This window comes from Hevea brasiliensis, chromosome 10 (genome assembly GCF_030052815.1).
Source record: "Hevea brasiliensis isolate MT/VB/25A 57/8 chromosome 10, ASM3005281v1, whole genome shotgun sequence".
Classification (NCBI taxonomy): Eukaryota; Viridiplantae; Streptophyta; class Magnoliopsida; order Malpighiales; family Euphorbiaceae; genus Hevea; species Hevea brasiliensis.
In genome coordinates, this window is record NC_079502.1 from 90636613 (window position 1) to 90660924 (window position 24312).

Here is a 24312-nt window from a genome sequence, read left to right on the forward strand (position 1 = left end):
CCCTGCTAGGTAATGACTCGCTAATGTTACAAGTCATCAAATGACCAATTTACCAATAAAATAATTTAAATCTTGGAAAATGGTACATTTCTATATGCTGTATCGACAATGTGAGGTTGAAGAGTATAATTACAGTGCTCTAATCATGGACGATATACCCTGAACTTGTACAATGTATGAAAGAGCTTTAAAGAGAAGGTTCCAGGAAGAAGTTAGTTCAGAGGGCAAAGTTCAGCATATATGCAAATATTAGTTTAGATGATTTTCACTGGTCGGATGTAGAACTAGGAGGGATTGGACTTTGACCATCTTTCCCATCCTCACCAGTTGGAGATGCAGTTCCATTTCTGCTTGCGGCAGCCATTTTCTTTGCCTCTTCTGGAGATGAATGGGAAGCCATGCCTTCCTCAATGGGAAGAGTTCTCCTTGAGCCCTCCAAAGCAACACCAAGAACTATATTTTCCTCCAGTGCAGGTGTTGACACTGATGACTGAGTGACTGTTTGTCTCTGTGCTCCCAGTTTCAATGGGGAAGATTGCTGCAATCCACTTGCTTCGTCAGTACCGGCTTCTGATAAGGAAACTGAAAGATTATCAAGCTGGCTATTCTGTCTTGTATTCCCAGGACTCACATTGTTAGGCTTCTTGCTGTCGGAGATCTTTTTGTTTTGTGTCACATTATTGGAAACTGAGCCTGCTGCTTTGGGTTCAGAAATTGATGCTTCTGCAAGGTTTGATGTCTTGGGGACAGAATTAGGTGATGATTTCACTGGCATTTTATCACCAACCCTGGGATCAGAGGTGGAAGCTGTTGCAGCTTGTGTGCGTTCCTTGGCATCGGAATTTGGTGTTTCACCAATTCTGGCATCCACCATAGGGTCAGATTTTGGTGTTTCTTTGGCTTTGGGATCTAACTTTGGGTTACCTCCTGTTTTGGTGTCAGATGAAGACCTTGGTGTAGCCCTATTTTCTTGGTCTCCAACTCCGCGCCCAGAACGAGTTTGAGATTTCGCTTTATCTTCCCCATTGATTCTGTAAGAAGGTTCAATTAGTAGCAAAGGACGGTTGGATGCCACTCCACCATGGTTATAGATAGCATCCGCGAATGGAACATTTTCCAAGTCAGCATCGCTATATATCTTCTGAATAGTTCGAATTGGCGTAGCAAGTCGAGCACGGTGATGGCTGATGACTCTTAGAAGGTCCAACAGTATAGCCTCCTGTTTCATCGCACAACATTCAATCTCAAATAAGTCCTCAAACGGGAGAAACTTAAATAAGCTGCATTCCATAGACAACAATAACATTTAGCTCAAGCGACTAAAAGCTCCATTTGTTAGAAAGGCAAAATATCATGAAGATTTACTTTATGTATTGTACACTGCTGCTATTTTATGGAGCATCTATACATAGTGAATCCCACTGGGGGAACTAAATTCAAAATAGAAAAAGATAGTCCTAGCAAAAAGAAATAATATTCTTCTTACCTTCACACACAGATATTCTTCATAATGTGAAGTCTTCACAAAACAGGATATCAAAATCTGCAAAACACAAATGTAATAAACATAAGTTATATAATGGGCATGCAAACAAAACAGGATAAAGGCATACCCGAGTTTCTCTTTCTAAGAAGATATTGTCATAATTAAAGGTGTCATTCTAGATTTTATTTAAAAGAAGAAGATTATATAATTATGGGATATTATTTTTCTTGAATACGTCATTTATTTAATATAGGAATTTAACGCGTGCAACTACTTTCAATGTGGATGCAATGATGGAAAAAATTAAGCATCATACGAAATTAATATATTTATCTTTAGATGTTTATATTTCATATATAAAAGATCGAACTAAACAATAATTACATGGCATCCTCGCACTACAGGGGTTACAAGAAACGATTATTGGGAAGGGAAAAAAATATAATTCTAACATTCTGTCAAGTAAATGCTCTCAGTACTTAAACCGATGCATTTCCTCTGGTAGCTCAAGATGAACATCATTGTGGAAGAAATTACTGCTAATGCAAAGGTCTAAAATATTTAGTGAAAAAAGCAAAATTGCAGAAAACTCCCTTGGAATAAAGGTTAAGTTTGCATTTCGTCTATTGTTTTTATTTGCAAAATGTCTCGTAATATGTCTAATAGAATGTTTCCTTATCCATGAGCAATGTGTCCCAGATTGCAACCAAAAGGAAACCATTCTAAACCCCATTTGAATTTCATTTTCAGGTCAACTAGAGAGAGAGAGAGAGAGAATAGTCACATTTTCTTGTATGAAAACTGTGGAAAAATTGGCCTTTCAAGATGTCATCTTGATGCATGAGCATTTATATGTCAGCTTTTGTTAAATACATAAAACCCTACGAACATAAAATAAGACAGCAAAACAGCACTTTGCAAAATCACAGGGCCAACGCAAATAGAGAAGAAAGCATTTTAAACTTTCAAATTTTGATCATCACACACATTAAATTTCTTTTATATAAGTTGAAAAAAAAATCTAAACATATTTAATTTCTTTTGTATAAGCTGAAACAAAATATCCAAACTAGACATAGAATTTCAGAAATTGATAACTTTCACTCGTTAAATCAAGATAACAATGGCAATATCACTACACTCACAAACAAAAGAAATTTTTTAAAATACTCAACTTAACTCAACTAAACCTTTATCCCAATAATTTGGGGGGTCGGCTATATGGATTCTCTTTTTCTATTTTAAATGATTTTGAGTTAAATCCTCAGAAATGTGTAATGCTTTTAGGTCATATTGTACTACTTTCCTCCAAGTCAGTTTAGGTCTACCCCTTCTTTTCTTTCTATCCTCTAACCTAATGTGCTCTACTTGTCTAACTGGAGCCTCCGTATGTCTACGCTTCATATAACCAAACCACCTCAATCTCCCTTCTCTCAACTTATCCTCAATTGACACCACTCATATTTTTTCTCTAATATTCTCATTACGGATTTTATCTGGTCTAGTATGACCACTCATCTAACTTAACATTCTCATCTCTGCAACTCTTATCTTAGACACATACGACTCCTTCAGTGCCCAACACTCACTACCATATAACATAGCCGGTTGTATGGCTGTACGGTAAAATTTTCCTTTCAACTTATGAGGAATCTTGTGATCACATAAAACTCCCGTGACACTTCTCCACTTCAACCATCCGGCTTTAATTCTATGACTAACATCCTCCTCACATCCCCCATCTACTTGAAAGATTGAGCCGAGATATTTAAAGTGATTACTTTGAGGCAGTACCACTCCATCCAAACTAACTCATTCCCTATCACCAATTCGGCCTTCACTGAACTTGCAATGCATGTATTTTATCTTCGTTCTACTTAACTTAAAACCTTTTGACTCTAGAGTACTTCTCCAAAGTTCTAACTTTCTATTGACTCCTTCTCGCGTCTCATCTATTAGAACTATATCATATGCAAACATCATGCACTAAGGGATACTCTCTTATATATGTTTCGTTAATTCATTTAAAACTAATGTAAAAGGTAAAAGCTTACAGCTGAACCTTAGTGTAATCCAATTGAGATAGGAAAATCTCTTGTGTCTCCTCCCACTGTGCACATAATAGTAGTTGCTCCTTTATACATATCTTTTAACACTTGTATGTACCTAATAGATACCCTCTTTTGTTCTAACACTCTCCATAAGATATCTCTTGGAACACTATCATAAGCCTTCTCCAAATCGATAAAAACCATGTGTAGATGTTTCTTCACATCTCTATATTTTTCCATGTATAGATCTTTTAAAATACTAACAAAATATATTAAATTGACAAAATCCCAATGTTCCTCAAAGATAGTGCCATAAAAGCAAGACACAGAATGATATTTATTAAGTCTTTAACTTTCCTTTAATTGGGTTAGGCATTTTAGAAGTAAAATCTGAGTTGGGGTAAAGGAAGTTTTTATATAAACAGGCAAAATAAACCTCTTGCTATCTTCAAAAAACTATAATTTTGGGACAAGCCAAAATATAAAAATAGTACATATTTTAAGGGACAAAGGGGGTAAGAGAACTAGAACTATCCCTTTGTAAGAATCACTAACCTGGAGAGCCTGATTTTCAGGACTGATATTATCCAAAAATACTCTTCTATGTAACCTCTGCTGCTCAACTTGAGGATTCTTAGCCAAGACTTTGCGCATATCAGCAACAATATTCTGCATAAGCAAACCCAAAGCCACTTTATGACAAAGGAAATATCATACGGAAATTTAATGATTGAAAAGGAACTATAATCATTGAAGGGATGATGAACTAATTTCTCCTCACATTAATCTTATGAACATCCAAGTGACTAATGGCTAGGTGGGTTTTAATACGCCAATGAGATTTTTGACTGAGATTTCTCACTACATTCACTGTGAACTTGTGGTTTGGAATATGAACTGCTTCACGATCTTCACCTCTTATAATTGTTGGCGACCACCAACCCACATGCTGCAGACAATACAAAAGAATGGCATGCACATGAAAAAGTCATCTTTAAGCATGCTATCCATTTCCATGCAAAAACACTACTACTTGATTGTTTTACCAATTGTCCAGAAAGAAATTGTTTTCATTTTATTAAATATCATTTCCCAATCTAGAAATTTAGAATACACCCTTTATATGGATCTATATATTTGAAGCCACCATATGTCAAATCTACATATATTTTCTTTCTATTGGCCCTTCTCAAATTCCAGAGGGATTGGCTTTCAAATACAAACCTCAACAGTACCAGAAACTTCATAGCCTTCAATCTTTGTTTGAATCCACTCATTCACAACAAAAGGTCGAGTTGCATGAATCATTGCACTTGAGAGGAAATTTGTGAATATCTAAAACAATGAAAAATACCAGTGTTATATTGGAAGAAAATGGATCTATATGGTACTTTTTAGAACTAGTGAACAACATTGAGAAAAAGAGGTTCCTCTAGTAGTTATGCAGGAAGGAGATAAACATAAGGTCCAGAAAAAGCAACATGTGAAAATACAATGACAAAGAAAACTCAGTTGCACCTCACGGATCTATATGGTACTTTTTAGAACTAGTGAACAACATGGAGAAAAAGAGGTTCCTCTAGTAGTTATGCAGGAAGGAGATAAACATAAGGTCCAGAAAAAGCAACATGTGAAAATACAATGACAAAGAAAACTCAGTTGCACCTCACGGCCAGCAAGGGTCAGCAAAACTGTTCCAAGACCTCCAGCAGTGAGCCACTTCTGGGTAGAGAAACCCAGCAACTCCATGAAAAGTGAAACAGCAGCTACCCACACTGCAGAGTATACAGCTTTCCCTGCAAATTGGAAACCCATCTGCCCAAAAAAAAAATATACCATTTGTCACTAGCCACTCATTGAAAATTCTATCTAATTAACATTTTAGGATGTTTTAGCATAAAAGCTAAAGATAAGCGAAAGAGAAATGAGAGAGCAGAGGTATCTTCATTAATCCTTATTAACTAGCTGAGGAATTATATATATTGCACATATCATTAAATTGAGAAGGAATTCTATCACAAATAAATGCATTAGACTGAATATTTCTTCACAGACCCATGGAGTGCGTCACAAAACAAATGACAATAACAATTTAAGAGGCCCACAGAAATAAAACGTGGAAAAAGGATCATTAGAACAAAAAGCAAAATGATAGCCATGCACATGAAGTCAGAAACCGGTACAATAACAACATATAAAATACTCATAAAAGCTGTTCTTCAAGTTAGAGCATTGATACATACATTTCTTGTATCACTGGGCTCATTAGACTCCATGAAGAACTTCTGAACTTGTTTAATCATGCTGCATGAAAATATTTAGCACATTAAGTTGTCATGAGAAGAACTGCCAATAAGCATTCTAACTTGGAAAATGTAATCCAGATTGAAGAGCCAAAACACTATAACTTTATCATAAATCTCAAAAGAACAATAATAAGTAACATAAAGCAGATAGGATTATAATGGCAGTAGAATTTGTGACAACAGAAAACAGAAGGTAAATCAACTAAAAGAAATGGGGATAAACAACCTATGCAAAACAAATCCCTTAGGACACCAGCGGAAGTCTAACAAATTCCATTTACCATGTCAAAACTGACTACTCATCCTATCATATGAATTAAAAAAAAAAAATAGTAAGGAGACAGGACAGAAGTTTACCTTGATAAGCAATAGGCAAAAGCCAACACAGTTGACAGTGATCTTACAAAATTCAAAAGCCTCTGTTTAACAACCTGGCTAGCTTCCGTAGGCAGAACAACAGGATCCAGCACTCTGCAATAAAAAACTTAAATCCTGATCATTACATATTCCACTAACTGGACAACAGGTCTTGCACTTAAGACTGAATGGCTGCAAGTCCTTGCAATTAAACTAAGTCATGATGTTAGACCTGCAGATAAGTGTTGCACCAGTCCACAGTAGCAAAGGTTGAACATAAGAGGTCATAACATAATATGTGCCACTCTTTTTCCAACTGTTATCATTCTTCTGCAGGATATTTTCAGATATAATAAACACAGTTATATAAGTACATTATCCAATAAAATGCTCTACATAACACAAGGATAAAAACAAAGGAGACTTTAATGTACATTTAGTAGCAAATTTCTGCTTTGGCGCATGAATGGCGCAAGTCCCCATACAGCAAATATGATAACACCAATTGCAGGAGCCAACTTCAATATGACTGGACTGCTTTTTAAAGCTTTATATGACCTGCATAATATGAAATATTTAATATTTTACTAAATTTAAAAGAAAATGTATATATGATGCCACCCCTAGACTCTAAAGGACTCCTAAGAGAAACATTAAACTTTTGGAAAAGCCCATCTGAAGTCTGTACATTAAAACACCATAAAATTAAACAATTTCACAAATGATGACATGATTACAAGCACAAAATAATGTGGTTGAACTTGGTTCCATCCAACTTTTCAAACAATTATTTGTATGATATTCATGAAAGAAAAGAGCAACCATGAATATGTGCTCATAGACATGGATTTATATCTATTTGGGTAAAAATGAAAGAAAAGTTACCTTGACAATGCCATGGAAGTGGCCTTCATACCAGGAAGTTGAAATGCTTGGCCTGGAACTAGAAAAGAATGGCACCTAAATACATTACTTCTATATGACACAGCGCATAATGGTCTATATAGATTGTCCGATAAATGAATACTCCAAGAATCCCATTGCCGAAACTGTAACCAAAAGATATCTCAAATTTAATTTTATTTCAATGAAGTTTCAAGGACAATTTTAGGTATTGATGCATCATATGTGTAGAAAGAAATATTAGCATAGGAATATTCAAGCTTATCATGACAAAGCAATAACATAGCAACTATTTACCATAACCTTAGCCATCTTTCTCCTCTCTCTCTCTCTATTCCTTCTTCTTCTTCTTCTTCTTCTTTTCCCCTTTGTGGCTATTTTGGGCTTCCACCAGTCCTTTTACGAAATGATAAATTCCCTTATCAACAGTTTTTTCTCCCTCAATAAAGTAGAGTATTTTTATCCTCATTCCTTGAGTTTTCCTCCTTTTAGGATTTTTTTTTAAAGAATAGTGTTTTTTGGGTGAACGCTTTGTCCTCTTTTTTTTTTTTTTGTTCTGTTTTTTTTTTTTTGGTTATCCCCTACTTTTTGGGGGCTCTTAATACTTGAGAAATGAATCAATTGCAGTTTGCTGGTTTTTCTAGTTTGAAAAGCATATCAGATGTGTGTCAACTCTCAAAACATTATAGCACATGGTACTTGGAGTGGGGATCTCCATCAGTAAAAAAAGATGTAGTGTCACTTAAAATTTTTCATGGCCAGAATAAATGCCAACATTTTGGGGCTAACCCAATTTGCTGTTATTAGTACTAATGAGGAACTTTTTTAATATTGGTATTTTAGATTTGAGAGATATTTTTGTTTTAGATACTGTACAATTATTCATAAATGAAAGTTCTCTGTTTTGCTATGAAAAGGGGAGATATTTTCAATGGTTTCAAATGAGAGATCACTGTGTTGGTCTTCTCCTCATGAAATCAAAGTTCCTGATATTAGAATCCTACTCTTGGAGCATAGAAAGGATAAAGTGCCCATTAATTGCAATAATTTGAGCAGTTAACATGCAGCAAATCAAAGACTGCAAATACTGCCATGGTGCAATAAATGCTAGTTACAAAAAACACTCTCCAAATCCAGTTATAAGTTAGCTTACAAGGAAAACACCTTTAAAATGAAAATTTGATAATATGACGTAAATTCAATCCAACTCAATTTAAGTAAGTCTCAATCCAACTCAATTTAACTATGTCTTAATCCCAATCTAATTGTTGTTGGCTATATGTATCTTTTTTCTTCATTCCACTTGGTTTAGGGCAAAAATATTTGGCAGGACTGGCAATGTTGGACACCATGTTAGATCATCCAACAAAAAATCTTAAGCTGGATGATAGAATACATAAGACCAAACCAAGTTTTACAACAAAGCAATATGTAATTATCAAAGCTCTTCTTCACATCACATGCTGTCCTGACAAACTTAAAAATAAACTTGATAACAGTTACAACTATTGATCCTCGCCCAATTCCACTTGGAGCATCTAACCTAAAAGTTTAAGATAGTAGGTAGAGAGGTATGTATATGATATGTAAGAATATATTAACAAACATGATATCCATCTATGAAGTGAAATTTATCAAGTCAGGAAATTTTCTAGAAACTTGAAAAAAAAAATAATGTAGAAAAGCAATCATCTTTTTCAAAAAACCAATATAGAAAAGCAATAATCTGAATGGCAAGTAAATGGATGGAAGTAGAATATATTTTTTTTCCTCAGAATGATAACTTTTGCATGCAGGTTGCCAAAAATTCTTGACAAAAAAGGACAGTATCGGCATATTACCGAGGCACGTGATGAGAGTGTGGTGCTCAATAATGGTAGGTTGCCCCTACTCAGTAAACTCTGAAAAAAAAAATTTTCTATAGGTTGTAAAATAAAAAAAGACAGAAATTTTTTTAAAAATAAAGAAAGAAAGAAAGAAAGAATTATACCTTATATCGTTTCTTGTACCCCTGGTTCTTGCGAAGTCCCAAATCATGGGACAATTGCAAGGAACCAGCAACAGCCATTGCCAAACTGAAACTGAGATCCTAGAAGGTCCCAGTAGTCATGAAAGATCAGAACAATACTCAGTAACACTTAACCTCTATTTTCCCAATGTGATATCAATAGTCAAAGAGATTTAAATAGCCTCACAATTTCTGACACCTGCTATAGAAGATTGAGAATTTCAGATGGAACCAAATGGCAAAGCGATATTAAGCTGAAAAGTCAACAAGCGTTAATAGCATTACTGTTAATGTTAATTAAACTTGAATTAAACCAAAAAAGGAGGTATCATCTGGCTTGAGCAAGAATAAAAAAATCCATGTAAAAAAATACGTAACGTTTACATTATCCACGTTTACAAATAAATTAATTGCCTGGATTCCATTCTCCAGAGTTGCATTGCAGTTTTCCATTACCCCCCAAAAAAAAAAATTTCAGGGCTAATCTTGAAGGGGGTAACTTAAACATCAATCAATAACCAAAAACATGAGAAAGAACCAAACCAATCCACATGGAAACGAAAACCCTAAGCATCCAAAAATAGAATTAGTCAAAGGACAGCAAAACGGAGCTCTGTTATGCCAATCCAAAATGGAATAAATCAGCCAAAAACTTTACCTGAAAATCGATTGAATTTACAAGCTAAAAAAGAGAAAAAAAAATTGCTCAACGAATTACGTACAAAAAGGAATATAAAGGATAAGCAATCCAAATTTATTCCACTTCAAAAATTGAAAAAATTCTAAGAAAATTTAATTAAAATTTTGAAAAAAAAAATTCTATTTACCTTTGTGTTATAAACAGCAAGCTTCGACAATGAAGCGGAGATTCTCAGGTTTGAAAAAATGTTTTCCTTCCCTGTTCCTGGCTCTAATTTTGCTTAAAACGGTGCGTTCTGGTCGAAAAATCCATTCCCCGGCTCTCGTTTCGCCACGTGGTACAACAAGTCAGAAATGTCGCGGCGGCTTTTTTTTTTTCCTACATTTCCAATTAGATGGGGCGGCTTTTAAAACGCATGTCTGTCCGCCGTTTTATTGATCCTATTTCCTCTCCCTTCCCTTAGAAAAAAAAAGCAGTATTCTGTATTGTTGCTCGAAGAAAACTCAATATTGTCTTTAAATTTTAAACTCATGTTTAAATAATTTTTTTAAAATTTTTTTATCATAATTAATTATAACTTTTTGTTTAAATTTAAATAGATTTAATTTTTTAAAAAATAAAAATTAATCAAAAATTATTATTTTAATTTTTATTAATAAAAATTGACCTTATTCAAAATTAAACAAAATGTTGTGACTTGTTAAAAATTAGTTCTTTTACCCGCGTGAACTATTTTATTTTAATAATATAAAATAATATATATTTTTATATTTTATATTTTTATAATTATAATAAAATTTTATGCTAATTATAAAATTTTTAATTAATTATGATTTTATTTTAGGTGATAATAAACAAGTTAATAAATAAAATATTTTTTAAATTAATTGATATATATTAATAAAATAATAAATAAAATAAAATATATATATATATATATATATATAAGCAGCGTGATAATTTTTAAAATATTATTATTAAAATTTGCAAACTTTAAATATTAAAAAAATTTTAAAACTATATTTTAAATTTTATAAATAATTGTTTATATATATATATATATATAATTTTTATAAAATAATTCATATTTTTTAGTTTAATTGAAAAATTAATTATAAATGATTAATTTTAAATATAAATAATTTTATAAGTGATATTTTATAATATCTGAAATTGCAAACTCAAAAATTTTAAAATTCTTAAAAAGTTATAGTAAATAGAATTTTCAATAATTATTATGTTTATATCTAAAACAAGTTTTTAATTATTGAAATTTAAAAATATTTAAATAAAAGATAATATTTAATGTAATAAATTAATTTTTATATAAAAAAATACAAAAAATGAACCACATGTCAATTTTTTAGAACCTCTCATTAGGTTAGGTGGCATACTCTTATAAAGCCATTGTTAATTATGGGTAAGGCTTGGCTTTAATATATATATATATATAGACTTTTTGGAACATAAACCAAGAGTCAAAGTATCTTTATTTCTCCTGTGTCTTCTAAGACCATTTGTAGATGAGAACTCAATAATTTTATATCTTTATTAAAATATCTTCCTTGTGCTCCAAATTCTGAAATATGTACCAACTAGACTAATTCAACTAGAATCATATTTGAAGCTTTTGGGAGTTTTAATTCAAGTTTTTATTTAATATTTGTTCACTTTAAGCAATCACTATTTCCATTAACTGTGTTACAGGGTTTATCATGCAGGAAATTTTCTCCAGCGGGACTCATTGTCAAACTCTCATGTCTTCAAAAAGGATTGAGAAGGACCAAAAAGAAAATTACTAGAGAAATAGCAAATCAATCTGAATTTGGGGCAAATTCTCATAGCACAGAAACAGATTGCATACACGTGCATCATGTACAAACTAAGACCACAAATCCCATGCTTAAAAATTGCATGGTAACAATAAGGGAAAAATTAAAAATAAAATAAAATAAAATAAAGTGAAGAATCCCCAGTTTCTAGTTGAGCTCTCGAAATGGTGATCTATCAAGGCCAAGAACAGCCTGAAATTTCTCTGTTGTGGGTGAAGGATTGGTATTCTCAATCTCTTCCACAGACTTGAGAACTTCCCCATCTCCCATCAAGGCCAAACCAGATCCACTATCACTAAGAGACTGCATCATCCGTTCCAAGGTTCCAACCAGTTGCTCATCTTCATTAGAGAACTGACTGATCCTGTCGCAAAGTCCCACAATAAAACCCAATAGATTCTCCCTTTCTGTTGACAACTTCATTACATCTTCAACCAAATTTCTTTTCTCGCTCGTGAGCTCATTAACCATGGCTTCTGAAGTTCTCAGCTTGGTTTTCATTTGATTTGTTAATTTCGTCATTTCTACTTGCTTTGCTTCAAGTTTAGCTTCTATCTCCAGTGCTTGCTGCTGTGAAGAAGACATGGATTTTTCCTGTGCTTCCAGTTTCTGTTGTATAGAGCAGATGTCACCCTCCAGCTCCACAATCATCAACTTCTTCTCTTCAATTTCCAGCTGGGCGAGAATCTCAGTGGCAGCTATCTTCTCCCAAGCGTCATGGACTAAACCAATTTCAGCTTGCTTCTCTGCAAGCTCTGAAGAAAAAGAGCTTAAAGAGCAATTAAGTTTTTGCTCCATTGATCCTACAAACTGTAGGAGTTCATCTATGCTATGATCTTTCTCTTCTAGAAGCTGTCTAAAATTCTCTTTTTCAAACTCAAGAGTCCTCTCTGCCCCTACATGTGCAACAACTGCATCTTCAAAATCTCTTCTCAGTGATTCTTCTTCCAGCCAACCAATCTCTTTCTGGAGATCCTCCAAGATCATGTCCTTTTCTCTCATGGTTCGGAGAAAACTCTCTTTCTCCAACTCAAAGGACATGACTGCCTCCATTCTAGCAGAAGCAGCAGCTTCTGACTCTCTTGATTTAAGCTCTTGTTTGAAGGTTTCCCCGACTTCAACTTGTGCAAGAAGTGAAGCTTCTAGTTCTTTACGCAAAGCCTGATTTTCTTCAAGGTCGTCATTTAAGCGTTGAGCAATAGATTTCCATATCCACAATTCAAATTCAACTGCTTGTACTTCACAAATTTTCAATGCCAACTCGGAGTTTGCTCTGTCTAAGGCAGCACAAACTTCTTGAAGTTTCTCTTGAGAATCACTTTCCTTCTGTAAAGTTTCCTTCTGTAAGTGAAGTTGGCACTTGGATGATTCCTCAATCATTTGTTTATACCTCCCAAGTTCTTTCTGCATCAGATTCTGCTGCTCTTCAATAAAATTAAAGGACTCAACCCTCCTCAATAAAGATGCCACCTTCTCACGCTCTTCATGCAATTCAGAATTTGCATTGTCCAATGCATCACAAACTTCTCTAAGTTTCTCTTTGAAGTCAGTTTCCATGTCAAAAGCTTGCTCTTCTAAGCGAATTTGTTTCCTGGATGACTCCTGAAGCATTTCACTATACTGCTCAAGCTCTTTCTCCATCAATTGCCGCTTTTCCTCAATGGTATCTAAGTATGCAGCTTTCATTGACAAAGAAACTGCCTTCTCACGTTCTGTGGTCAATTCTGAATTTGCCATGTCTAAGGCATCACAAAGTTCTCTAATTTTCTCTTGCAGCTCTCTTTCTGTCTGCAAAGCTTGCTCCTTAAAGTGAAGTTGAGACATGGATGATTCTTGAAGTATTTCCTTGCACCTTTCAAGCTCTTTCTCTAATAGGAGTTTCTGCTCTTCAATAAAGTCCAAGGATTCAACTCTTTTCAATAAAGCAGCAGCTTTCTGACGTTCTTCATTGTTATCTTCCAGTGCTTTAGCCAGAGCAGTGTTCTTCATCTCCAGCTGCCTCATCAAGAGAGACACAGTTTCATCTCTTTCTTTGTCATGGAGATTCATCGCAACCTCAGCATTTTTATGGGTCAAATGAGCCTCTTCTAGTTCTGATTTCAAGACCAACAACATCACTGATGCCTCCTCATTCCGCAACTCCAGTTGCATTATTGCAGAGTGACAATTTTCCAACTCTAGCTCTAGCTCTTTTGCTGCTGTTTCTTTGCTCTCTAGTGCAGACCTATAACCATTCAGCTCTTGAGTCAATTTTTCCAGTTGAGAGCTCCATTCAGCTTCTTTAGCTCTAAGATTTGCAGAACAATCTTGGTGCATCTGCTCCACTCTTTTGAGCTTGTTTCGCAGTTTTGCCAAAGAAGAAGAATTTCCCACCTCGTGAATCTGAGCTTCCTGGAGTTCTTTAAGGGATTCCAGTAACTCTTGATTTTCTTGCTCTAATTTCCCAGCTCGGTACTCAATTTCTTTGTAAAACGTCTCTTTTGTGCCCAATGAATGTCTCAGAGCTGCAATTTCTTTGTCCCTCTGAGTAGTCAAGCGTTCTAGTTGAGACTTCGCATCTTGGCACTCAGTGAAAGCAGTCTCAAAGCGTGATTTAAATTCACAAATTTCAGTTTCCAGATACTTTCTCCTGCTTTCTTCATGAGCTAGTGCTTGGTTGCACATCTTTAACTGGTTTTGAAGATCATCTGAGATTCTGGTCTGAGAATCTAAGCTTGTCTGCAGGGAACAAATCTGATCAATTAGTGCAGACTTCTCCAGCTCCCACTCTTTCTTGCTTTCCAGTGCTTTAGCCAGAGCAGTGTTCTTCATCTCCAGCTGCCTCATCAAGAGAGACACAGTTTCATCTCTTTCTTTGTCATGGAGATTCATCGCAACCTCAGCATTTTTATGGGTCAAATGAGCCTCTTCTAGTTCTGATTTCAAGACCAACAACATCACTGATGCCTCCTCATTCCGCAACTCCAGTTGCATTATTGCAGAGTGACAATTTTCCAACTCTAGCTCTAGCTCTTTTGCTTCTGTTTCTTTGCTCTCTAGTGCAGACCTATAACCATTCAGCTCTTGAGTCAATTTTTCCAGTTGAGAGCTCCATTCAGCTTCTTTAGCTCTAAGATTTGCAGAACAATCTTGGTGCATCTGCTCCACTCTTTTGAGCTTGTTTCGCAGTTTTGCCAAAGAAGAAGAATTTCCCACCTCGTGAATCTGAGCTTCCTGGAGTTCTTTAAGGGATTCCAGTAACTCTTGATTTTCTTGCTCTAATTTCCCAGCTCGGTACTCAATTTCTTTGTAAAACGTCTCTTTTGTGCCCAATGAATGTCTCAGAGCTGCAATTTCTTTGTCCCTCTGAGCAGTCAAGCGTTCTAGTTGAGACTTCGCATCTTGGCACTCAGTGAAAGCAGTCTCAAAGCGTGATTTAAATTCACAAATTTCAGTTTCCAGATACTTTCTCCTGCTTTCTTCATGAGCTAGTGCTTGGTTGCACATCTTTAACTGGTTTTGAAGATCATCTGAGATTCTGGTCTGAGAATCTAAGCTTGTCTGCAGGGAACAAATCTCATCAATTAGTGCAGACTTCTCCAGCTCCCACTCTTTCTTGCTTTCCCTGAGCTGATTTCGGAGCTTTTCATGTGCTTCTTCTAGATGTTTGAATTGTTCTTTCTTCCATTTTAGTTGATCTTCAAGCTTGCTATTCTCCTCCTCTAATTTGAGTAGCGTATCATCTCTTTCTCGAAGTTCTTTGGATTCTTTGGCCTTTTTCTCTGCTTCCAAGCACTTCTTCTGTGAAGTTGATAGAAGCCCTTTAAGACCCTCAATCTCTGCCATAAATACATTAATTTTTTGTTCTTTATCTATGTTCTTCTCATTTGCCTCATCTAGAGCCAACAGCAACCCACGTCTTTCCTCCTCCCATTTTTTGTGCTTCTCATCACAATCAACTCTAAGCTTATCATTTGAGGAGCTCAGACGTCTGATGATGGAGTCCTTTTCATTCAAACTGCATTGAAGATCTTCACACATTTTTCTTGCCACACAGATCTCCTCGGCCTTTTCACTGAGTTCTTGGGTCTGCTTCTCAATTTTAGAGTTTGCTTGTTGAATTTTAATGATTCGGTCGTTGTGAGCTTTCTTTAAATTCTCTGACAGTTCTGCTTTGCATTTTAAATCTACCCTGAGCTTCTCAATCTCAGCTTTAGCTTCATCTAGCTCTTCACAGGCCCTGTCCATTTTCCTTTGGAGTTTGTTTCAAAACAATACCTGTTTTCCAAGCAGAAAATTTCAGATAACAATTAGAAGTTTTTCAAAACTTAGTTATCAGATAATTGATGATAATAAACATTATGGATACAACAGCGATTTCAAAAAACAAGTGACTGGTTAAGTTTCTCAATATTAATATCTCAGACCATGGTGCCTTTTATAATAATATTGCTTAAAAAATTGTAGATATTAGAATTTTGAACAAAACGACAATGTGGAAAATAATGTCACCAATCGGAGCCACCCAAAAAATAATAAAATAACTGGATTGGCTGGAAAGACCAAAATTTGTGGCTTTTATTTTTTCTATGAATATGTAGAAATTTGCTCGAAGTTTGAGTGATTGATTGAAAGATGAGAATTGAAACCACAAAATCGACTGTAATTTCTTTTTCCCCTTTTTTATTTGCAGGAAGACTGGCAATAAGGATGGAAATACTAAAATATTTGTCTTCTATTCTATAATATCTTTGAAATTTGGTTAAATTTCAAGTGATATTGACATTGACAGAAGATAGAATTGAAAGATAATAACAAAACCACTCATTTTCCCATTGACATTATGGCTGAAAACCGGAATAGCTGGAAAGACCAAAAATTTGTGGCTTTTTTTCTAAGAATATCACTGAAAGTTGGTCAAAAATGAAAGAAAAATGAACCGCTCAATGCACTCATGCAAATTCCAAGCCATGATATTAAACTCAATTTCAAACTTTGGAACTGCCGAAAGACCTAACGATATATATATATATAAAAAAAAAATTACTCTGATTGAAACAGCTACGGCTGTGATATGGAAGTGGGGAGTGAACATGCCCGCACACACCAACAACAAAACTCTCTGACCCAATTAGCTACTCTTTTAATATTTTGGTGAACATTTAACAAAGATAAACTAGTTTCTACACATTGCTAAATTAAGAACATAAAATCAAAACAAACAAAAGCAAGCCCAAAACATGAAGGTAAATACAGTATAATCTTCTGTTGTTTGTTCCAATTTTTTAATGCTGTTGTTATGATCATTTAAAACCTCTAATTGCCAAACAAATCCCAACTAACACAGAACTTGAACTAGACACATAAAAAAGTCTCATAATTAATTGACAACCTGTTTTGTTTCCAAGAAAATCTAAGGACAAAAGAACAAGGACGGAACTAAATTCTGGAATCTAGTGAAGAGACTATCGAGTGAGGGCAATTAGCCAAGAAAAGCTTAAAAGATCTCATTTTTTGTTACCTTTTTACTGAATTTCTCAGCAATTAAGCATGGGCTAACTTGAAAAATACAACGTAAAAAACGAAGCAACAAAAACCCCAAAATCATTTATGCAAATAGAACGAAACAGACAAATCATGAAATAGTACACAATAAAAACAAATGCACTGTGTTTCAAGAAAATGAAAAGAACTCCAAAGCAAATGGCTATTCAACAAAAAATAAAAACTCTAGGTTTTCTACTTCACTCTACGCAATCCTGCGAAAAAAGAAAGGAGAGTCAGAAATGTACCTGGTAACGGATCTACAGATACGCCATGTACAAGGAGTTGTGAATTCTTGGTTCCTTTGTTGGAGAAGTGAAATGGAGACAGAGAGATGAAGAGGAGGGGTAACAAAAGAACTGAGAAAAGTAGTTTCTCACAGAGAGGGAGAGAGCCGTTGGGAGGGAAAGGGGTTCGATGGATTTGAAATTGAATATCTTGGATGTGCTTATTTTAAATTAGTTATGGCCGTTAGGTTGAGGAAATTGGGTTGATTGCGGCCCAGTGTTGGCCAGATTTTGTGAAGCTCTTTATTTTTAATTTTTCCTTTTTCAAAGGGAGGCCCAATGGACCGTCCTCACCAAAGTTTAAATGAAGCTTCCAAAGCAGAGTAAGTCTCGCTCACACCTTAGGGTGAGCATTTGATTCAAATCGAATCGAATCGAATCGAATTAAATTATAAAAATTAAATTGTGAATTTTAGAAATCGAACTGAATCGAAGTGGGTGAAAAACTGAATCAAACCAAATCGTTCTATTTCGATTCGGTTTGGTTTAAACCGATCGGTTTGATTTTTTATTGATTTTTTAATTTAAACTTGATTTTCAAGTTATTTGGTCTAATTTTAACTTTAGTTTAAACTTAATAACCATTAATCAATGAAATTAAACAATTAATATATATAAAATTAAATATAATTCATAAATTTTCCATAAAAATAAATCAAATAAAAAATCAATTCGGTTCGATTTAGTTTGATTTGACTATATAAATTACTATTCGGTTCGGTTTAACCGATTTTTTTTTCTTCAAAACCGAATCGAACCGAAATAACTGAAATTTTTATAATGTAAAACCGAACCGAACCGATTTAATTTTAAAACCGGACCGATTGAACTGAATTGACTCGGTTCGATTTGATTTTTCGGTTTGAACCGAATTTTGCTCAGCCCTACTCACACCTGAATGTACATACTGACCGATCAATAAAATATTATTTTAGCATTATTCATCCACGACTTAAATTAAAAATTATTACTCAACTCAACTCAACTAAGCCTTTATCCCAAAAATTTGGGGTCGGCTATATGGATTCGCTTTTTCCACTCTGAACGATTTTGGGTTAAATCCTCAGAAATGTGTAATGCTTCTAAGTCATGCTGTACTACTCTCCTCCAAGTCAATTTAGGTCTACCCCTTTTTTTCTTTCTATCCTCTAGCCTAATGTGCTCTACTTGTCTAACTGGAGCCTCCGTATGTCTACGCTTCACATGACCAAACCACCTCAATCTCCATTCTCTCAACTTATCTTCAATTGGCACCACTCCTACCTTTTCTCTAATACTTTCGTTACGGACTTTATCTAGTCTAGTATGACCACTCATCCACCTTAACATTCTCATCTCTGCAACTCTTATCTTAGATGCATACGACTCTTTCAGTGCCCAACACTCACTACTATATAGCATAGCCGGTCGTATGGCTATACGGTAAAATTTTCCTTTTAATTTATTGGGAATCTTACGATCACATAAAACTCCCGTGGCACTTCTCCACTTCAACCATCCGGCTTTAATCCTATGACTAACATCCTCCTCACATCCCCCATCTACTTGAAGGATCGAGCCTAGATATTTAAAGTGATTACTTTGGGGATGCCACTCCATTCAAACTAACTCCTTCCCTATCACCGCTTTGGCCTTCACCGAACTTGCAATGCATGTATTCGTCTTCGTTCTACTTAACTTAAAACCCTTTGACTCTAGAGTACTTCTCCAAAGTTCTAGCTTCCTATTGACTCCTTCTCGTGTCTCATCTATCGTAACAATATCATCCGCAAAACATCATGCACCAAGGAATACTCTCTTGTATATGTTTCAGTTCATCTAAAACTAATGTAAAAGGTAAGGGCTTATGGTGATCCTTGGTGTAATCCAATTGAGATCGGAAAATCTCTTGTGTCCCCTCCCACTGTGCCCACAATAGTAGTTGCTCCTTCATACATATCTTTCAATACTTGTATGTACCTAATAGATACCCTCTTTTGTTCTAACGCATTCCATAAGACCTCTCTTGGAACACTATCATAAGCCTTCTCCAAATCAATAAAAACCATGTGTAGATCTTTCTTCCCATCTCTATATTTCTCCATCAAGCTTCTAATGAGAAAGATCGCTTCCATAGTTGAACGACCAGGCATGAAACCAAATTGATTGAGAGAGATAGAAGTATCATGACGTAGTCGATGCTCCACAACTCTCTCCCACAACTTCATAGTATGGCTCATGAGTTTAATTCCCCTATAATTTGAGCAACTCTGTATGTCTCCCTTATTTTTAAAAATAGGTACTAAAATACTCTTCCTCCATTTATCAGGCATTTTCTTTGAGTTTAGAATCTTATTAAATAATTTAGTTAACCATGCCACTCCCATATCTCCCAAATACTTCCACACTTCAATTGGTATTTCATCGGGTCCACAGGCTTTACCTACTTTCATTCTCTTAAGTGCTTCCTTTACTTCTAAAGATCTAATCCTTCTAGTATAATTTACATTCTTTTCTATTGTTCTATAATCTATATTGACGCTATTTCCATTTTGACTATTATTAAAGAGATCATTAAAATAATTTCTCCATCTTTCTTTAATGTCCTCATCTTTCACTAACACTTTTCCTTCTTTATCCTTAATGCACCTAACTTGATTGAGATCTTGACATTTCCTTTCTCTACTCCTTGCTAATCTATAAATATCTTTCTCCCTTCTTTAGTTCCAAGTTTCTCATATAACTTTTCAAAGGCTGTGCTCTTGCTTGGCTAATCGCTTTTTGCCTCTTTCTTTGCTATCTTGTACTGGTCATATGCCTCATTATTATCACATTTAGGTAATTTCTTATACCATTCCCTTTTTCTCTTCAACGCTTTTGTACTTCCTCATTCCACCACCATCTCTCTTTTGAGGGTGGTCCATGTCCTTAGACTCCCAAGTACTTTTCTAGCTACTTCTCTAATCTTTGATGCCATCTGTATCCACATATCATTGGCCTCCATATCTAGCTTCCATACTTGCACTCAAGAAGCTCATTTTGAACTTCACTTGCTTTACTCCTTTGAACTCCCACCACTTTGTTCGAGCTACACTATTTCTTCTGACCTTACTTGAATTGTTCCTAAACTTGACATCCAAGACCACCAACCTATGTTGACTTGTTAAAGCCTCTCCTGGAATGACCTTGCAATCCTTGCATAGAGCTCTATTTGTCTTCCTGGTTAAGAGGAAGTCGATTTGGCTTCTATGTTGCCCACTTTTGAAAGTCACTAAATGTGACTCTCTTTTTATAAAGTAGGTATTTGCTAGTATTAGGTCGTATGCCATAGCAAAATCCAGGATGCTTTTTCCCTCCTCATTTCGACTGCCAAAACCAAAACCTCCATGAACATTCTCATAACCTTGCTTATCACTTCCTACATGTCCATTCAAATCTCCACCAATGAAAACATTCTCTTCATTCGGTATGCTTTGCATTAAATCATCCATATCTTCCCAAAACCTTTGTTTACTCTCACTGTCTAGTCCTATTTGTGGGGCATAAGCACTAACTATATTTATTGTTTCTCCGTCTAGTACTAGCTTTACTAGTATAATTCTATCTCCTACTCTTTTCACAGCTACTACTGTGTTTTTCAATGTCCTGTCTATGATTATACCCACTCCGTTCTTATTTCTCTCCTTTCCGGTAAACCACAATTTGTAACCTGAATTACCCACTTCCTTACTTTTCTCTCCTACCCATTTAGTCTCCTGAATGCAAGCAATATTCACCCTTCTCCTTTCCAAGGTATCCACAAGCTCCATTAATTTTCCTGTAAGTGATCCAACATTCCAAGTACCAACCCTGATCCTTCTCCTATCCTGCTCCTTCCTAATTGGTCTCCTTCTATGATATCTTCTATTATTTTCTATGTTTATCTTGTGTTCTGTTCCACTATTTGTTCTATTATCTGTCCTATGGACTAACTTCTTTACCCACACCCGTCCATGATGTGGGAACCCTTGCTCACTTAACACCACACCCGGGCGCAGATGGCGCTGCGCGCGGTGAACGCCCTACACCCTTGCATATTTATCACTACACCCGGGCTCCGATGTAGCGCGTCGTTAGTAGAGGACGCCCCAATGTTTATATCATTTGAATCCATATCATAGGGTGTGACGAAATTTTTACGCTGGTTGTCACCTACCGCAACCCTCCTCCTTTATCTTAATAAATTAAAAATTATTAAGATAATATAATTTTAATTTAATTAAAATAAGTCATATATAAATAATATTTTATTTATAATTTATTTTAATTAATTTTTTAATTTATAAGCTAAATTAAACACTGATCTACTTATATTTTTTTTATTTTTAAATTTAATTAACTTATAAATCAAATTAAATATTCTCTTAAATATTTTTTTTAAGGAATCATCCTCATCCTTTCTCAACAATGTGAAAAGGGTGGCTAATATTGGTGGTCTAATCCTCTTTCCTTCTTTTTTCTTTCTTATCTTTCCCTTGTTCCAAACAACACAATGGCCACATCAAATAGGACAAGCAACTCTAATTTGCAATATTCAAGCAAATGACACTGAGAGATCCCTATTAGTTATTACCAAGTTAGTCAATTTGCACTTGCAAGTCTCTTTCCAACCCATTTCACTTTTTTTTTTTTCCTTTAATTGTTTACATCAAGAAAACAAAATATATAACTAACAAAATAAAATAAAATAAAATTCTTCACTATTTCAAGTGGGGGGAAAACAAAGAATAATTACTAGGTTGATAAGGCAACTAGAAACAAATTGAATAGTTTAATAACCAATCATAATCTTAGCTCAAATAAATAAATTAAAATAATAATGTTTACAACCGCCCAAATTAAAGATAGGAATTGGGATCACAATCATAATTGATGTATTCACTAATACCCAAAAAATATGTAATTAATTACCTATTTTTTATATAATTCATCAAATTAAAATTAATTGTATTATTGGAACAACAACATATGATAAAATGTACTTTAGACAACAAATACACTACAATAATTCATGTAGCATTAACCAAAATTATATACCTAACATTTGAAAATTTTGCATGCATGTGCAATTCATGTGCAATTGTTAAAGATCTATCAATTATGATTAAAGAAAATCATAAAATACATTTGATATATTAAAAAATAATACATCAAACACTATTTTTTTTATTAATAAACTTTAATTTAGTAGTATTTGAATCGCCTATAAGATAACGATATCTTAAATTCAAATTCAGATAGAACTAATAATTATTAGAAAATTATTATTTTTTAAATATAAAAAATAAAATTTATATTAACCTCAAAAACACCAAAACATAGGTTTTATGATTTCATCATTCTATTATGTTGATATATTTTTTTTGGTACTTCATGAAATCTTCTATATTAGTTTTACGATTAATAAAAGGCTAATCCTTTTAGAGTTTGTGACTACTACTCCTAATAATACTTTTTCTTTAATGATCGAATCTAAGTTTTCCCTTTCGAAGGCCTTATCATTACACCTAATACTTATTGATTTTTTTTTTTTATCTTAAATAAGAAAGAGCTCCAATCAATGGCTTTTAAAGGGTTGGTTTAATTTCCAATTTTGGGGATGAATACTTGAAAGCAAAAAATAACAATGATATACATAATCCTAACTCACATGTCATTTTGTTGGTGTGTAAGTGTAACAGGTGCACATGGAGGGGAGATTCCCCATATTGGAGGAAGGAAGCAAAGTTAAATAAGCCAACCTCTTGGTCAGTGTAAGTGGGCAACAACCATACATTGGCCTCTTTTTCACTCTCTTGATTTGATTTGATTCTCACCCTCTTTGACATTCTTGGCATTTTTCATTCTTCTTTTTCTATTTTTATCAAAAAGAAATTTTTAATTACCATATCCCCAACCCTAAATATCAATTTTGGGTTTTCAATTTCTACTTATTGTCATTAATTGGACTATTAGGTTGTATTTTTATATAAATATTTTAATTTTAAAATAATGTAAAATTGATTTGAGATTTTTATTTAAAAAATTATTAAAACAGACCATTTATTTAGTGGATTATTATTATTATTATTATTTTAACTTTATGTAATAAATAATATATTTTTAACATTAAATCAAGGCAGATTAGGTAAATCATATTCTTAAAGTTTCTTGATATTTTCCCCTCATCATAGAAAAAGCTACTTTTGCACTAACAAACAAAATCATCATAGGCCATAGCAACAATAGTTGAATTGACCAATTGCAAAGAGCACCAATATAATTAAAATGCAGTTGTGAATGATTGGAGAATAGGCATTAACAGAGAGAAAAAAAATTAGAATACTGAAATTATAATTTAACAAGAAATTGTTTGAAATATTATCATTAATGGGTAATGATTAGAAAATTGGAAAGTAAATGCTAAAAAAAAGAAATCATGGACCTTGCTTTACAAAGAAGCCAAAATCAACTTGGTAGACCTCCAATAGCAATGAAAAGCCAAGATCTTAGATCTCAATCTCAAGTGCCATATGGAAATAGATATGTGAATGAGTACTTATTTAAATGTCAAGTGGATATTATTTAATGGCCCCTTAGGATACGTTCATGAAAATATAGTATTTAAATAAAAAAATTAAAGTGAATCATATTTAATTTAGTTGTTTTCCTTTCCATGATTTCATTTTCATGGTAACTTTTATTAATATTTAAATGTGTTTCACTTTTGTCATTTATCTTTCATTAAATAAATTAATTAAATATTAAAAGTATATAAATTTTTATTTATGTACTAATATTATGTTATAAAAGTTATATATTAATTAATTTAGTATATTAATTTCTAATAGTTTATTCATATTTTATAACTTTTTTAATTGATGCATTTAATATAAATTAGGTTTTCTATAATAAAAATTTT

At 34.0% G+C, this 24312-nt stretch overlaps 2 protein-coding genes across 4 annotated transcripts; both read right to left on the reverse strand.

Moving 5' to 3' along the window:
- Positions 1 to 72: 72 nt before the first annotated feature.
- Positions 73 to 10028, reverse strand: LOC110641255 (mechanosensitive ion channel protein 2, chloroplastic). Of its 3 annotated transcripts, none has more exons than XM_021792915.2 (14): positions 9939 to 10028; positions 9094 to 9310; positions 8945 to 9004; positions 7086 to 7249; positions 6635 to 6758; positions 6433 to 6530; positions 6201 to 6314; positions 5781 to 5841; positions 5203 to 5352; positions 4762 to 4872; positions 4319 to 4486; positions 4093 to 4206; positions 1487 to 1543; positions 73 to 1219 (listed from the first exon to the last, which is right to left on the reverse strand). In XM_021792915.2, the coding sequence occupies exons 2-14, from the start codon at positions 9169 to 9171 to the stop codon at positions 266 to 268; spliced, it is 2253 nt and encodes a 750-aa protein (XP_021648607.2). In that variant the 5' UTR covers positions 9172 to 9310; positions 9939 to 10028; the 3' UTR covers positions 73 to 265. The 3 variants fall into 3 exon arrangements, with proteins under 3 accessions (XP_021648607.2, XP_021648608.2, XP_021648610.2); XM_021792916.2 differs by having other exon boundaries at positions 9094 to 9313; positions 9939 to 10013; XM_021792918.2 differs by lacking the exon at positions 9939 to 10028 and adding an exon at positions 9770 to 9795.
- Positions 10029 to 11558: 1530 nt separating this feature from the next.
- LOC110641279 (uncharacterized protein At4g38062) lies at positions 11559 to 17531 on the reverse strand. Its single transcript, XM_021792945.2, has 2 exons — positions 17355 to 17531; positions 11559 to 15840 (listed from the first exon to the last, which is right to left on the reverse strand). The coding sequence occupies exon 2, from the start codon at positions 15808 to 15810 to the stop codon at positions 11731 to 11733; it is 4080 nt and encodes a 1359-aa protein (XP_021648637.2). The 5' UTR covers positions 15811 to 15840; positions 17355 to 17531; the 3' UTR covers positions 11559 to 11730.
- Between the last annotated feature and the right edge of the window lie 6781 nt (positions 17532 to 24312).